The sequence below is a fragment of the Paroedura picta genome, chromosome 8, assembly GCF_049243985.1.
Source record: "Paroedura picta isolate Pp20150507F chromosome 8, Ppicta_v3.0, whole genome shotgun sequence".
Taxonomy (NCBI): domain Eukaryota; kingdom Metazoa; phylum Chordata; class Lepidosauria; order Squamata; family Gekkonidae; genus Paroedura; species Paroedura picta.
The window spans coordinates 102,693,948-102,708,391 of record NC_135376.1 but is presented as its reverse complement, the minus strand read 5'-3'; the positions used below and the strand labels follow the sequence as shown (position 1 = coordinate 102,708,391).

General features: G+C 48.1%; 1 protein-coding gene across 1 annotated transcript; it reads right to left on the bottom strand.

Moving 5' to 3' along the window:
* Positions 1-313: 313 nt before the first annotated feature.
* On the bottom strand, positions 314-11,901 carry LOC143842738 (uncharacterized). Its single transcript, XM_077347900.1, has 8 exons — positions 11,791-11,901; positions 10,886-10,984; positions 8,226-8,269; positions 6,175-6,217; positions 4,257-4,411; positions 1,914-1,961; positions 528-602; positions 314-412 (listed from the first exon to the last, which is right to left on the bottom strand). The coding sequence occupies exons 1-7, from the start codon at positions 11,878-11,880 to the stop codon at positions 536-538; spliced, it is 546 nt and encodes a 181-aa protein (XP_077204015.1). The 5' UTR covers positions 11,881-11,901; the 3' UTR covers positions 314-412; positions 528-535.
* Between the last annotated feature and the right edge of the window lie 2,543 nt (positions 11,902-14,444).

Sequence of the window (14,444 nt, the reverse complement as noted above, 5' to 3'; positions counted from 1 at the left end):
AGCCAAGGGACCCATATAAACAATCGTATGTAGGTGAGATTGGAACAAAAAAGATTGTAAGGAGACTGTTGTATAAAAGTAATATCTTTTTGAATTTATTTAACCAAATCATTAACAGCAATATAACCCCCAAACTCCCCTCCCACCCCCAACAATCCCAAAACAGTATAACTCCCACCCCCAGCAGACCACAAACATTATAATTCAAACTTTCAACAACTCCCCGTCCCCTCACCAGCATCCCCCTGACCTCCCTCCCCTTTAAGCCTTTTTATTTTACCACCCTTCCCCTTCCCCTTCCCAACCTTTCTCTTGACCACCTTCCCTTCAGCCTCTCCTTGGCCCCCCTCCGCTCCCCACAGGACTTTAAGCTGCCTGTCCATTCTCTCTTGGTTGTCTTGATTCTCTTTTGCTGAAGGGGGGAAGAAAAGGGAAAACATGGTTAGGATAATAAGGAACATGGACCAAACATTGAGGTTGTATAACTGTGGTTTGTTTGCACATAGCAATGGTTGCAACAAGCTTACTTGCTTTCTCAAACAGCTCCCTGGGCTTCTCCAGCGCAGCATCCTGGCCACTCATCCTCGACTGCAAAGTGTGTCCTGGAGGGGGGTTAGCAGAACAGAGAGCCCAGGTCAGTCCAGGAGTGTTACTTCACACAGCAGACACTGCTAACATTTTTGTATCCTTTACAGCGAGGATATCTCGCATATTTCTCTGTGGCCAGCCAATGAGCACTCCAGCTCTTGCATTCTTGACTGCAATGTGTTTAGTGGAAAGGGGTTGACAGGCAGAAAGGAAATTTCAGTTCATGATTTATTTTTAGCACTGCAATTTCCCTAGTACCCGGGCTTATTGCAATGCAAACTTTAGATCCTGCCTAGGTCTACAGACACAACAGCAGGGTGTCCACCAGGCCAGGGATCCTAAATGGATGCTGATCACCAGAGCTCAGGTCCCTCAGGGGAACGTATTGGGAGCATTTCCTTTTGTACTGTCAGACTCTCAAAAAGCAGACTCGTTGAGAAAGAAAATCTCTTTATTGAAGAAAGCAGCACAACGAGTGTGAGGAGCTTTCTTGCTCGGATTAAGGGGCAAGTTTACCACGTAGCTGTCATGTTTTCCCAGGCCTGCTGGTATAGGCATGCAAGTTTCCCATGCAAAGCACACACTGAACCCTGGACACCACAAAGCATTCCCAACCTAGTATGTGGATACAAAGGGCACATTCAAAGAAAATGGCAAACCTTTTAGCATAAAATTCCCTTTTTTCAGGGCACGCAATCTTTTAATGCATTTCTGAGCTTCTAAGTATTACAGCGGGGAGTAGATGTCACTGGGACATCTCAAAGGATTTATTTTGATAGTTTTTAAGACTCAGAGTGGCCTGCTCTCATGGATTCTGGGTGAGTCACGGATCTGGGCGCAGAAGTAGTGGGAAGGGCTGTAGACGTGGAGCCAACTTCTGGCCACCCTGTGGGGCTCTCCAGGCAAGTGACGATCAGAGGTGGTTAGCCATCACCTCCCTCTGCACAGCATCTCCCTCCCAATATTAAGCAGAGGTGACCTTGCTTGGCTTCTGAGAGGAGGCTAGCATGGGCCCTCTGGCTCAGCACAACCTGTCCTCAATGTCAGGCAGAGACCCCTAGTTCTCATAGCCCACTTTTCAGTACCCAAAGGAGTCTCAAACTGGCTTACGATCGCCTTCCCTTCTCCCCACAAAAACAGATACCCTGTGTGGTAGGTCTGAGGAAGCTCCAACAGCACTTCTCTGTGAAAACCACACTATCAGGCCTGTGACTAGCCGAAGGTCACCCATCATGTGGAGGTGCTGGGATACAAACCCAGCTGTCCACACTAGAAGCCAGTGCTCTTAACCACTCCCCCCAGCTGACTCGCTTGGTGTTACTTACAGTTCTTCTGAGAGGATGGTCTCCTCGGGAGGTTCCAGGAAGCACAGCCTGAAAACAGAAGCAGGACGCTGCAGCACAGATATCTTTATCACGTTGCACAACCAAAAAAGAGGCCAAGAGCACCTTTAAGCATGCACTCGAAAGCTTACGCCTTGAATCAATCTTTGTTGGTCTTAAAGGAGCTCTTGGGCTCTGTTTTGGTTGTGCTACTTCAGACCAACATGGCGATCCACTTGAATCTAACATTGCACACCTGTTACCCAAAGGCTTGCTGGTTGCTGCACATCAAGCTCCTTTGTTGCAAACCACTAGTGCAGGAAAGCACTAGTGCAAGACTTTTGACCCAAGCATAAAGAGGTCCCGAGAGAGACACTGTGCAAAGTAAAATAGCATCATTTCAGTGGTAGCTACCACTGCAATTGTTTAAACACAGGGCCATTCCGCACCAGGATCTATGTAGCAAATTGGTTTCAGAACGAAAAAACGCCATTTTAAATAGTGTAATTCGTCTTTATGCATACCTGCCTTTGTAGTGGAATCCAGTTGTGTTTCTATCGTTTCCCACAGGTTTCCGGTCTCGGCAAAAATCGCTAGCCAGGAAGCGATATTGCCGAGCTTTGTCCCGCCCCTGGCCATCAATCAAATGAGCAGCCAATGGGCGGCCGTTATCATGCTCCCGAAAAGCCCCTTTTCCTTTAAGGAAGGTTTAAAAAAAAAAAACGTTGCAACGAATCTGCATTGATTCGTTGCAACGGAGAGACCCATCTAGCTAGCAGGTGGTGTTTGAGCTGCCGTTTCATCGTTGCCACGCTCCCCCTGAGTGAAGCAAAAATACCCCCTCCCCCGCACGGGTGCGATTTTCGAAAATAGAGTGAAAAATAAAGGGAAAATAAACCAGCAAACGGGACTGTTGTGGTGCTTGGTACTTGGTGACTTAAAACAGCTCTGGGAAGGGACTGCAGCTGGGGAAGCCTCGCTGGGTAAACGAAGGCTCGCCGGTGCATTGATCTCTGCTTGCTCCGAGAAAAAAAAATGGCGATCGCTTCGCCGGAAGATCAGAGGAGAGAGCCAGGGGGAGGGACTTTGCAGAAACCGCAACAATGGTAATGCTCAGATCTTTCCCACTAGAGTTGCAGATTGGTTGCAAGCGTGTAGCGCTTTCCGGAGGGTGAATCCACTTTTTGGGATTTCCCTGAAAGCGCTACAACGAAGCGCTTTTTGCGGATCTGTTTCAGGAGTGTGGCGGATTGTAAATGACGTTGTGCATAACCGCAAATTAGTAGCAATTTCCATATGCAACCATTGTGCAATTTTGAACGAGTGCGGAATGGCCCACAGTGCTTGAGCCCATGTCGTGCATGGACTATCTTGTTACCAAACGAACTATACCCCTAAATAGATAGAAGCAGCATTTCTGTAAGGTGGCTATCTAGCCTATCCTTTAAAACTTCCAAGTAAGCAGATGCCACCCCTCCCGGGAAAGCGTGTTCCACTGAGGAACTCTCTAACTGTCAGGAAGGTCTTCTGGATGTTTAGCTGAAAATTATTTTGAATTAATTTCATCTCAATTGTTCTGGTTTGACCCTCTGGGGCAGCAGAAAACATCTCTGCTCCATCCTCTGTGTGACAGCCCTTCAAGTACCTGAAGATGGCTATCGTATCATGTCTTAGTCGTCTTCTCTCCAGGCTAAACAGACCAAGATCCCTGAACCTTTCCTTATACGCCTTGGTCTCCAAACCCCTCACCATCTTTGTTGACCTCCTATGGACACTCTCCAGCTTGTCTACCTCTTCTTCAATTCTGGTACCCCAAAATAAACAAAGTTCTCTAAGTGAGGTTTAATCCGAAAGGAGTAAAGTGGTAACATCATTTTGGACATTATAATTCTGTTGATACAGCCCCAAATCCCATTTGCCTTTTTAGCCACAAAGTCAAGCTGCTGACTCATGTTCAGTACACGTTCTACTAAGACCCCTCGATCCTTCCGGCACACCTATCCTTCCTGCACATCACTACCCCAACACTTGATGAGATTGGCTGCTGTTTCACAGGCAGTGCTCTTTGCCTCTGTGAGTGGCTTGGCAGCCATAAGAATCCAAACAAGCCGAATTCCTTCTGACAGTATCTCCATGCAGGGAGAAGGTCCACCTGCTGAATTCCTGCCTGTCACGAAGAGATGGGACTAGAGCTGAGAACACAGTCTGCTCCCCATGGGGGGTTTCTTCAGCCCCTGCCTGCGCCTGTGAGATCCCCTTTTCCAAGCTAGAGACCTGGTTTGAGGGGTCTGGCCATTTTAAAGGCCAAGGCACGGTGTGATGCTACACAAAAGGTTTCTTGTCTACCTTGTGTTGTGCCAGGTGTGGAGGTCCGCCTCCTCCTCCTCCTCCTCCATGAAGACCTCATCCAGTTCCTCCTGAGGCATTAACAGCAGGGTGTCCAGATGTTTGTATTTTACTTTTAGAGGTTTCTTCCCCCACCGGAAACAGATGATAGAACTCTGCAGAGTTGGGCAAAGGCCCACAGACAAGAAAAACTCAAAATCAGCAAGCCAATTCAGGGTTCAACCTGACATCAAGTAGGCACCCTTATCAGAAAGAGGAAGGGCTGAAGCCAGAACCCTTTAAGGCACGGATCCTCAGTGTGATGCCTATAGGAAGCACCGTGCCTGCCAACACCTTTCCTGGTACTCACCAAGAATTTTTAGTGAGCAGGGCCTAATCCTTATCCATTGTTCCTCTTAATATTTCTGAAACAGCCTAGGGGGTGGGATGTATCCGGCTGTCCAAGTTGGAATAGGGCCAATCAGGGTGCAGCCAACTTTTGCTGATTGGCCCTGCCCCTGCAGGGCTCACTCTCTGACCCTGGACTCTAGCCTCTTTGCTCTCAGACCTGCCTCAGTGCCTGGAGCCAGCAGCAGGTAAGGGGAGAGGGCCCTGGGCAAAGGGTCGTGGTGGAGGGCCTGTTAACGAGGGGCTCTTGGTCTGCTAGGCTGGGCCTGCTAATGAGGGCCTCCCGGCCTGCTGACTGCCTGCTAAGGAGCTCTGTCCTGGGCCTGCTAACGAGGTGGCCAGCTCCCTCCCGCCCCACTTGATCCGGCTGTGAGCTGCTCTGGAGTCCGAGCGGCCCAAAGCCACCTTAAGCTGGGTTAAGAGAGAGAAAGGCAGGCTCAAGAGAGGGCATTGGAGTTGGAGAACTTGCTGCTTCGGTAAGATACGTTTCTTGGTTTCTGGCTGCTCTCACTACAGTAGTGCTACTTTGCAGGGGCAATCCAGTCTTCTGGATTTCTCTGCAAGTGCTATAGAATGGAGGATGTAGCAGCCAGTTTTCAGATCTTATGCTTTTGCTCAGCAAGGCTTTTGATTGACTGGCAATTGTTCCAGAATGTTGCTCTGGCATCAGCCACCACATCAACACACAGCATGAATGACAGTCAGCCGCAGCAGCCATGCTGTACCTTTCTTTGATGTGCCCAGTGCCCACCACACTGTCAGAATCCCAAAGTTGCCTGAAGTTTCACAGTGCTGGGGATCTCTGTGCTGTTGCTGATTTACCATTTCTCCTGTGGGTATCTGTGCAGGCCTCTTCCCACACACCCGTCCTCAGTGCCCTCTTTCCATGCTCTGTGTGTGCCAGCGGAGCAGCCCAAAGCATGCCCACGAGATTGTGGGCAGCTGCTGGGCTTCCCCACAGCGGTGTCTTGGCAGGCAGGGAGAGAGGGTGATGATGTGAAAGCCCAAACCGTCTCTGTGGTCCGTGATGGGGCAGGGGCCAGCTACATGCCCAAGCACGGTGGGAGTGGCAGCATTGCCTTGAATACTCCGAGAAGGTGGTTTAGGGGGGTATTACTGGCCTGCAGACTTTGCAGCGGAGAAGGCACAGAATCCCACCTGACTCGTCCTAAGAGACAAGCGACTGCCGTAGCCCATCCTCTGCACCCCATAGAGGGAAAGAAGCCCTCCTGCGGACTCCTGCACAGGTGACGATGTAACAGGAGAGGCACAAATGGGAGCGAACAAGTTCAGGGAGAGGACAGCTCTGATGACTGGAGGGGAGGGCAAGGAAAAACAACTTGTCCTTCAAGAATTTCAGAGCCCCAGAGAGGGAGAAAGAGAGTCAGGCCGGATCACCCCCTGGCCTGATCCTGCAAGGCTATCGTGCTGGCATCGCTGTTGACAATATGAAGGAGTCCAGGTGTAACTTGAAACAACGGAAATCAGCGGGTCTAAGCAGAACTTGGGTGTTACCACATGGAGACGTTACCTCTTCGTCCGGAAAGGGGGTCTTTTTTCTGCAGAGGAAAGTCCTTTAAAGAATAAAAAGCAAAAAAGGCAAGTTTTAGCAGTAGGTACGTCAGGCCTTTCTTTGATGTGCCAATGCTTTAAGAACCGAAAGTGGCACAGAGAATCGTGATGCCATCAGCCTCAAGCCATCGCTGCACATCAGCTGCCTGGTGCAGTTCCCTACCATGGTGTCCCTGTTGGGGGGGTCTTCACCATCCCCTTCTCCTCAGTAGGTTACAGGAACCTGCAGGCTCCAAACGGCTGGAGACCCCTGCCCTAGACTGACTTGGCTGTCTGGCCTCTCATCACAGAGCACAGCTGAAGTCTTTTCCCCCTGACTGGCGTCTCAGGCCCGGCATCCCCAGGAGCCCCCAGTGCTGCACTGCTAGCAACTCAGCCAGGCTGTTGTGCGTGTCGCCAGGCTAACAATCCGATGGTGGGCCAAACACACTGAAATGCAGAACTTTGCTTTTGTCCCTATTGAACTTCATTTTATTCAGTTTAGCCCACTTCTTGGAGCCTCTTGTGGCGCAGAGTGGTAAGGCAGCCATCTGAAAGCTTTGGCCATGAGGCTGGGAGTTCAATCCCAGCAGCCGGCTCAAGGTTGACTGAGCCTTCCATCCTTCCGAGGTGGGTAAAATGAGTACCCAGCTTGCTGGGGGGTAAACGGTAATGACTGGGGAAGGCACTGGCAACCCCCCCCCCTATTGAGTCTGCCACGAAAATGCTAGAAGGCGTCACCCCAAGGGTCAGACATGATCCAGTGCTTGCACAGGGGATACTACACTTTACCCACTTCTTGAGCCTAACAAGATCATCCTGTATTCTGATTCTGTCTTCGGTTGTGTTTGCTACCCCTCCCAGTTTAGTATCATCTGCAAATCTAATAAGTATCCCCTCTAAACCGTCATCCAAGAAGAGTTGGTTCTTATAAGCTGCTTTTCTCCACCAGAAAGAGTCTCAAAGCGACTTACAATTGCCTTCCTTTGCCTCTCCCTACCCTTCCTAGGCTCCTTCCATCTTTCCTTCCCAAGGGAATTGTTTGTGATTGAACCTTCAGTATTTCATTTTTAAGAAACTCCCAGCCCTCTTGGACTCCCAACTCTTTAAGTCTTTCTGAGCACAGGACTCTACCCAACATGCCTTTAAGTCTGTTAACATTTGCTTTCCTGAAGTCCAGTCTACACGTTCAGCTACGTTAAGGTTTTCTCTTTCCCACAATTGAAGATTCCAAAAGCACATGGTCACTGCTACCCACTACTTCTACCTCATCTACCAGTTCTTCCCTTTTAATGAAAATGAAGTCTAATAGCAGAGCCCCTGGTTCCCCTCTCTACTTTCTGGGAAATGAAGCTGTTGGCAAGACGGAATATGTATTTTTAGCAGAGTTGGTCTTCTAATAGATATAGGGGAATTGAAGTCACCCGTGATCACTGTTTCCCCCCTCTTTGAAAATTGTGTAATTTGTTCTAGCCGTATCTCATTCAAGTCCTCTGACTGGCTTGGAGGTCTATAGCAGACCCCCACAATAATACCACTCTCATTTCCTACTCCTTTTATATTTACCCAAATAGACTCAACTGAATCTTCATGCTCAGGTACCTGTATTTCTTCATAACTATAAAGATTCTTAACATATATTGCTACACTTCCCCCCTTCTTTTCTTGTCTGTCCCTTCTGAATAGATTGTACCCCTCGATTCTAGTATTCCAATTGTGAGAATTATCCTACCAAGTTTCTGTGATTCCTATTAGGTCATAGCCACCTACTAGTTCTTCCTGCTTGTTTCCCATATTCTGTGCATTAGTGTGGAAACATCATAATCCATTCCTTGTGTGCCTCATGGTTTTGGTTTTTGAACTTCCTTGTAAGTTAGTAGTTCCCTGGATCTAGTTTAAAGCCCTCTTCACCAGGTGTGCAAGGGTTCTCCCCAAAATACTTTTTCCATCCCTTGCGAGGTGCACGCCATCACCTGATGGAAGCCCCTCATACTGGAGGGAGCAGGAGCTGCTGCCCACGGCAAGACTTACCAGGCTCGGCATCTCATTTTGGCTGGTGAACGTTGAGCACAGTCCTGTTTCACAAGAGGAGAGAGGAAAATTTGTGAGAAAGATCACTCCACAGGGTCCTCTGAGCAGCAGCTGAGGCTTGGGCTGATGAATTCAGGTCATCTTATGCATGCTCCCTTCTTCCAAGTCATCAGACCAACGGTCTATTGAGGTTAATATGGTCAGGTCAGACTGGCAGCGGTTCTCCAGGGTCACCTACTGCCGGGTCCTTTCAGGGAAGAGAGCAGGGACTGAGCCTGTGGCCTTCTGCATGCCAAGCAGCTGCTCTTCCACTGAGCTATGGCCTGACCCATTTATAGTCTTTCCCAAGGGAGAGAAGTGGCTTGAATGTCCCAGCTGAAGATATGTTGTGCAAGGGAACTGCCTGTATTATCTATCTATCTATCTATCTATCTATCTATCTATCTATCTATCTATCTATCTATCTATCTATCTATCTATCTATCTATCTATCTATCTATCTATCTATCTATCTATCTATCTATCTATTTATTATTATTATTATTATTATTATTATTATTATTTGGTAATTATCTATTCCACAAGGACCCACCAGGCAACTTGCAAGAATATTGATAAAAAGGTCCAGAGAAATGACAATAAAAAATTGAGTCAATCCATACATAATACCCTAATTATAAGCCGCAGATTCCTCGAAGTTATCAAAAGACAAAACTACAAATACATAAGATTGCATGCTTGCATTTGTGTCTGTGTAAGCAGAAGAACAAGCTGGGTTACAACATGAAGAAGGGGATAAAAGCCATTCTCGAGTAAAAACAATTGAAAACATAAAGCAATCTTCAGCAACACCCAACTAGACCTCCAGTCCAGACCGCAAGTCTCTGACAGTATGAACAGCTGAATCTGAATGCTCATGTATGGTTCTTAGTGAAGCAGGTGTGATTTACACACCTCATATGAAGTAACAGCCTATACCAAGACCTATGAACTTATTTCTAATCCTTTCTGTTGAACAGTTCAATAAACCTTTTCTCAACAAGCTAAAGCTTAGAGTCATGAAAGTTCCTTCCTTCCTAGAGAGACCAGCATCCAGTTACCAGACTGAGAAACTCACACAAACGTATTGAGAAATATATCTTTCCTAAAGAGTGAAAACGTAATAGAGGAAAACCCAGAAGGGGATCACACCGGCCTCTCTGTCCTCATGCATGGGGGCACCTCTGAGAAGGACCTGGAACTGCAACCTCAACCTCCGAGGTCAACACCAAGGGCTTCGAGGTAGCCCGGCAGCAAGCTGGGAGCTGCCAACATTAACGGAGCTCCAGCAGGGACTGTGGAAACATACAGCCCCGTGTATTGATGTACATGGCATCCATTGAAGTTTCCAGGCCATCTTCGGGGAGGGGGGGAGGCTCCATGGGGAGAACGTTACAGTCGTCCGGTCTCAGTAATATTAGAAGGACGGGTGTGATCACACCCACTGCAGCTTTGCCCAGAAACAAGTTGGTGGGAAAGCTTCAGCTGGGGAAAGGCTACGTGCATCACCAACATATTGAAGAATGCCAGAATTCATGTTGTGGGGGGGGGGGGGAGAAATCTTGCTAACCCCACCATGGGCCTTGTTCTGATGTGAGACTGTCCATAAAATTGGGTAGTTTCTTTATCTTACCTCTTTTTTACCTTTGTGGTTCGACCATCATGGAAGCAAAATACTTTGTTGGTCTCAGACCTCAAGCTCAGGTCCTCCGCAGACGACATCCCCACTAGCCACCCAGTGCCTTCTTGGTGAGAGCTACCTGTGCTTTGGTTTGGGGGGTCTCACTCCCTGGATTGAGTGGAGACACCTTGCTTTGCTCCAAGATAGACTTAGGAGTTGCCTCTGGACCCCGTAGTTCTTGGGGCAGACTCAGGGTTGGTGGCAGTCTACCTCAGGGTCTACCTCAGGGAGGTTAGGGCTGTCTTGACTCATGGCTTTGAAAGTCGTGAACCCTTGACATGAACACCTGGGAGGTGGGGGATTGGTGTTCCCTGGGTGCTAAAACAGAGATAGATACTGATGCCCACCTCTGCTTTGTTCCCAGCCCACAGTATGCAAGTCCTATTGGAGCTAGGTCTCACATTGGTCACCCTTGTCCTGGCCTTGTGGAATCCGGACACCAGGTTGGCATGTCCATCATATCTCCACGACTGGAGACCAATCAGTGTACTGATGGCCCATTGCTCCATCTCCCTGGATAATGCTTTCTACACTGTTCCACATGGATATTAAAAAGCACGGTCAAGAGAAAGCCCTTGTAGCACAGCAGTCTCCTGGACCATTTCCTGAGACCTGACCATCCACAGAAGCTGTGGAGCCACCCTCCTTATATGCCTTCCTGTGGACCTTGAAAGGTGCTCTGCTCAGTGGTACTCCACTGAAGTTGCCTGATGAGGGTGGGGAAATCACTCTGCACATGCTCAGAGGCACTCCTGTGCTTTCATTCCTACTTCTGAAGCAAGAGACCAATTCACTGAGGGGTTGAAGTGGGACAAAGACTAGCTGAGTCGAACATCCGTCAACAGAGGCTATGAATGGGGCACTAAACCTTCACAAGCAGGAGAAAACAGTGTCCTTTGGCCTAATGAATCAAAAGAAGGTTTTTAAATAAATTTCTCACCTTGATCAAGAAGACCAGGGTCACAAGAAAGGCGGCTGGAGCCAGAATTCCTAGATGTTTTGACCCCCAACTATCCCCTGGAATCTGCTGCCTGTCTGCCTGCAGGAGGGTAAATACAAGAATTGTCTTGAGAAATGAGGAACAAAGTCAGTGAGTGTGTGTGAGTGGGGGGGGGAGAATTTGGACAAAATGCCCCCCCAACACACACACACACACACACACACACACAATTCCTTCCTCTGAGGACATTTCTGCTCACTTTAGACAGAGCCCTGGAGGCATCAGGCCTCCGGTGGGTGTGGAGGCATCCCAGAAGCTGCTTCTTGGTACTGTGGCCTTTTGCCTTATTTTCATCAACTGACTTTCCCTGACAGAGGACTTTTATCGGGGCCAGGCTAAATGCTTTCCCTTCTGCTTTTCTTGGTGGGGCGATTCTGAGAACTACCCTTTTTCTGGATGATATGCTTGTGGGTCTGGGAGAATTGGAACTTTATCTTGACTGCCCCTTTGAGAGAGCTGTGGATACACCCAGGGATCGTTCGCAAGGGTTCCCCTGTTTCGATGCCTTCCCAGTGGCTGATGTTGACCCTGGTTTGACTTTGGCCATGGCAAACTATCCAGCAACACCGGCTTCTATGTGAGGATGCACGATGAGGATGGTGTTTCTAAGACTGGTTCTGTCCAAGGCCATTGGGTCATCGGGGTGTTAGATGCAGAGAAAGACTTACTCGAACCGTGTAAAAAGTGGTCATCCCTGGCCAATGGCTCCTTGAAGAGTGGACTCCAGGGCATCCCCATCCCACTGAGATCCCTTCCCGCCTCAAGCCCCACCCCTGAAATTCCTGCCCAGGACTGGCCAACCTGCAGGTGATCCACCAGCCCACACCTCCCGCCTTAGCCCTTACCCCGTCCCTCGGGCCAGGAAGTTCAGCTTCTCCAAACCCCATTAGAAAGGTCTCCCAAAGGATCACGAGGAAGACATGCGTCAAAGCCATGTCCACAGTTTGGACTAGACGTTTGCGCGCTGCCCAGCAACCATGGAGTGGAAGCCAGACTTGGACTGGTGGTGACATCACTATGGAATGGCCGTCACCATGGCAACAATGGAGGCCTGATTCAGAGCAAGTGTTACTATAAAGTTTCAAAAAAGACAAAACACTTGATAAAAATTGGTCAACCTGCATCTGTATATAGGATTGCCAGTTCCAGGTTCAGTAATACTTGGAGCCATTCTGCACGACCGCCAATGTAGCTAAATGGTAGCGAAATTGAAAAGCGCTACAAGAAATAGCGTTATGGTTTGAATTAAGATGCTAGGGTTATCTCCAAACAGATCCCCAGGCTAAGAGCCCTTTGACTCCAAAAGCTCGCACCTTTGACAAGAAGTAACTTACAGTTTTCTTCACTGCAAGCAAAGTTCCTGCTTCTTATTATGAGTTTCTTCATAATAGGGGATGTTCGCTCTTCTCCAAAATCTGCTTATTGGGAATATCTCTTTTTTTTGGGGGGGGGGGGAGAATTTAGTCCCACCTTTAATTTTTGATTTGATTTCAGATTTTTCTGCAAATCTGAGGAGTTCCCAAAGTTTAGTTTCTGTTTGGCCCCTACCTGTGGATATAAGTACCCATGGAAGGTGGCCTTGCATGTGCATATAGACAACCTGCAGACATGCAAAAAGCTGGAAAAAGGAGGGGTCATTCCCGCATCTTTCACTCTTTCACAAATTCTATGCCTTTCATTCGTTCTCTGTTCAGCCACAACCTCATGCCTTTCACTGTCTGTTCCCTACCCCATCACTTTCTTCCGCTACCCCAAACTCTTTGGAATGCTGATAACACCCCCCCCCCTCCAGAGACTAAGGAACGTCTAGAACAGCTGGTTAGAAAGGTCAATGAAGTAAGTAATAAACTGGGCCTTTTCTTAAACACTAAAAAGACAAAAATAATAACCACAGCAAAAAGCACGCATGTCACAATAACAGTGGATGGTGAAGAGATCACATAAGTTTGAGAATTCATTTTCTTGGATCACAGATTGATGTGAGTGGCGACTGCAGTATAGGTTTTATATTGCAATGCTTGGCCTGTGTAACTGAGTTCTGTCTGAAGAGTGCTAGATGCTTCAGCTTGAAATAAAGGATTTTCCCTCAAAGAGATTGCTTGTTTCCAAGATTGCACGGCCCCAACCTTTCCTCATAGGTCTTGGTCTCCAAACCCCGCACCATCTTTGTTGCCTTCTTCTGGACATACTCCAGTTTGTCTACATCCCTCTTCAATTGTGGTGCCCAAAACTGAACACAGGTCTCCAACTGAGGCCGAACTAGAGCAGAGCAAAGTGGTACCCTCACCTCCTGTGATCTGGACATGATACTCTGTTTGATACAGCCCCAAATCCCATTTGCCTTTTTAGCCACCAAGTCACACTGCTGATTCATGTTCAATGTATGGTCTCCTAAGACTCCAAGATCCTTTTTGCACAAGTCTCCCCCATCCTATATTGGTGTAGATGGTTTTTCCTACTTTAATGCAGAACTTTACATTTGTCCCTCTTGAATGTCATTTTATTCAGTTTAGCCCATTTCTCGAGCCTATCAAGATAATCCTGTATTCTGATTCTGTCTTCTGTTGTGTTTGCTACATATTTTGGGGATGTTTCCTGACATGCATAATAGCCCCAGGTTTCTCTATCAGGAGTGTGAATCAGCTTCCCTTACCACTCCCACAATGGACACCCTGTGAGAGAGGTGAGGTTGAGAGACCTCTGAAATTACTGGAGATGAAGAAGAAGAAGAAGTTGCTTCTTATATGCCAGTGGTCCGCAACCTTCTTCAAGCTGCAGACCGGCGGTGGCAGGGAGGGCGATCGCCCGGCTGCGCATGCGCGTTTGCGGAGAGAGGGAGCCGTAGCCCAGTGCTGGGCCACAGGCCGGTGGTTGAGGACCACTGTTATATGCCACTTTTTCTCTTCAAAGTAGCTTACTATCACCTTCCCTTTCCTCTCCCCACAACAGACACCCTGTGAGGGAGGGGAGGCTGAGAGATCCCTAATATTACTGCTCAGGTGGAACAGCTTTATCAGGTCTGAGACAAGCCCAAGGTAATCCAGCTGGCTGCCTGTGGGGGAGGAGTGAGGAATCAAACCTGCCTTGCCAGATTAGAAGTCCACACTTCTAACCACTACACCAAACTGGCTCTCTTCATGTATATATGAAGTCAGTCTCCAGATGCCTAACATTATCATAGCAGCTGAGCCACATGAACATTCTGCAAACCACTGGATTTAAGAATAGCTTGAGACTGAGCCATTTGGAAGACAGCACAATCAGCACAGGGCAGGCTTTATAAAACACGGCCAAGATTACAACCAATGGGCAGGGTCAAACCGGAGAAAAAAACACCCCAGTTTGCAGGGAAGGACAAGAAATTAGTGTTACTATGCAGCTATGCAAGGGAACTGGCAAAAATACCTCCCATCCTTGTTCCAGTTTGGAGGCACAAGATGTAAAAAGTTCTCCAGAGTTTCTGCCAGAGGACGACTTCTCCATACAGTCGTTTACGCAC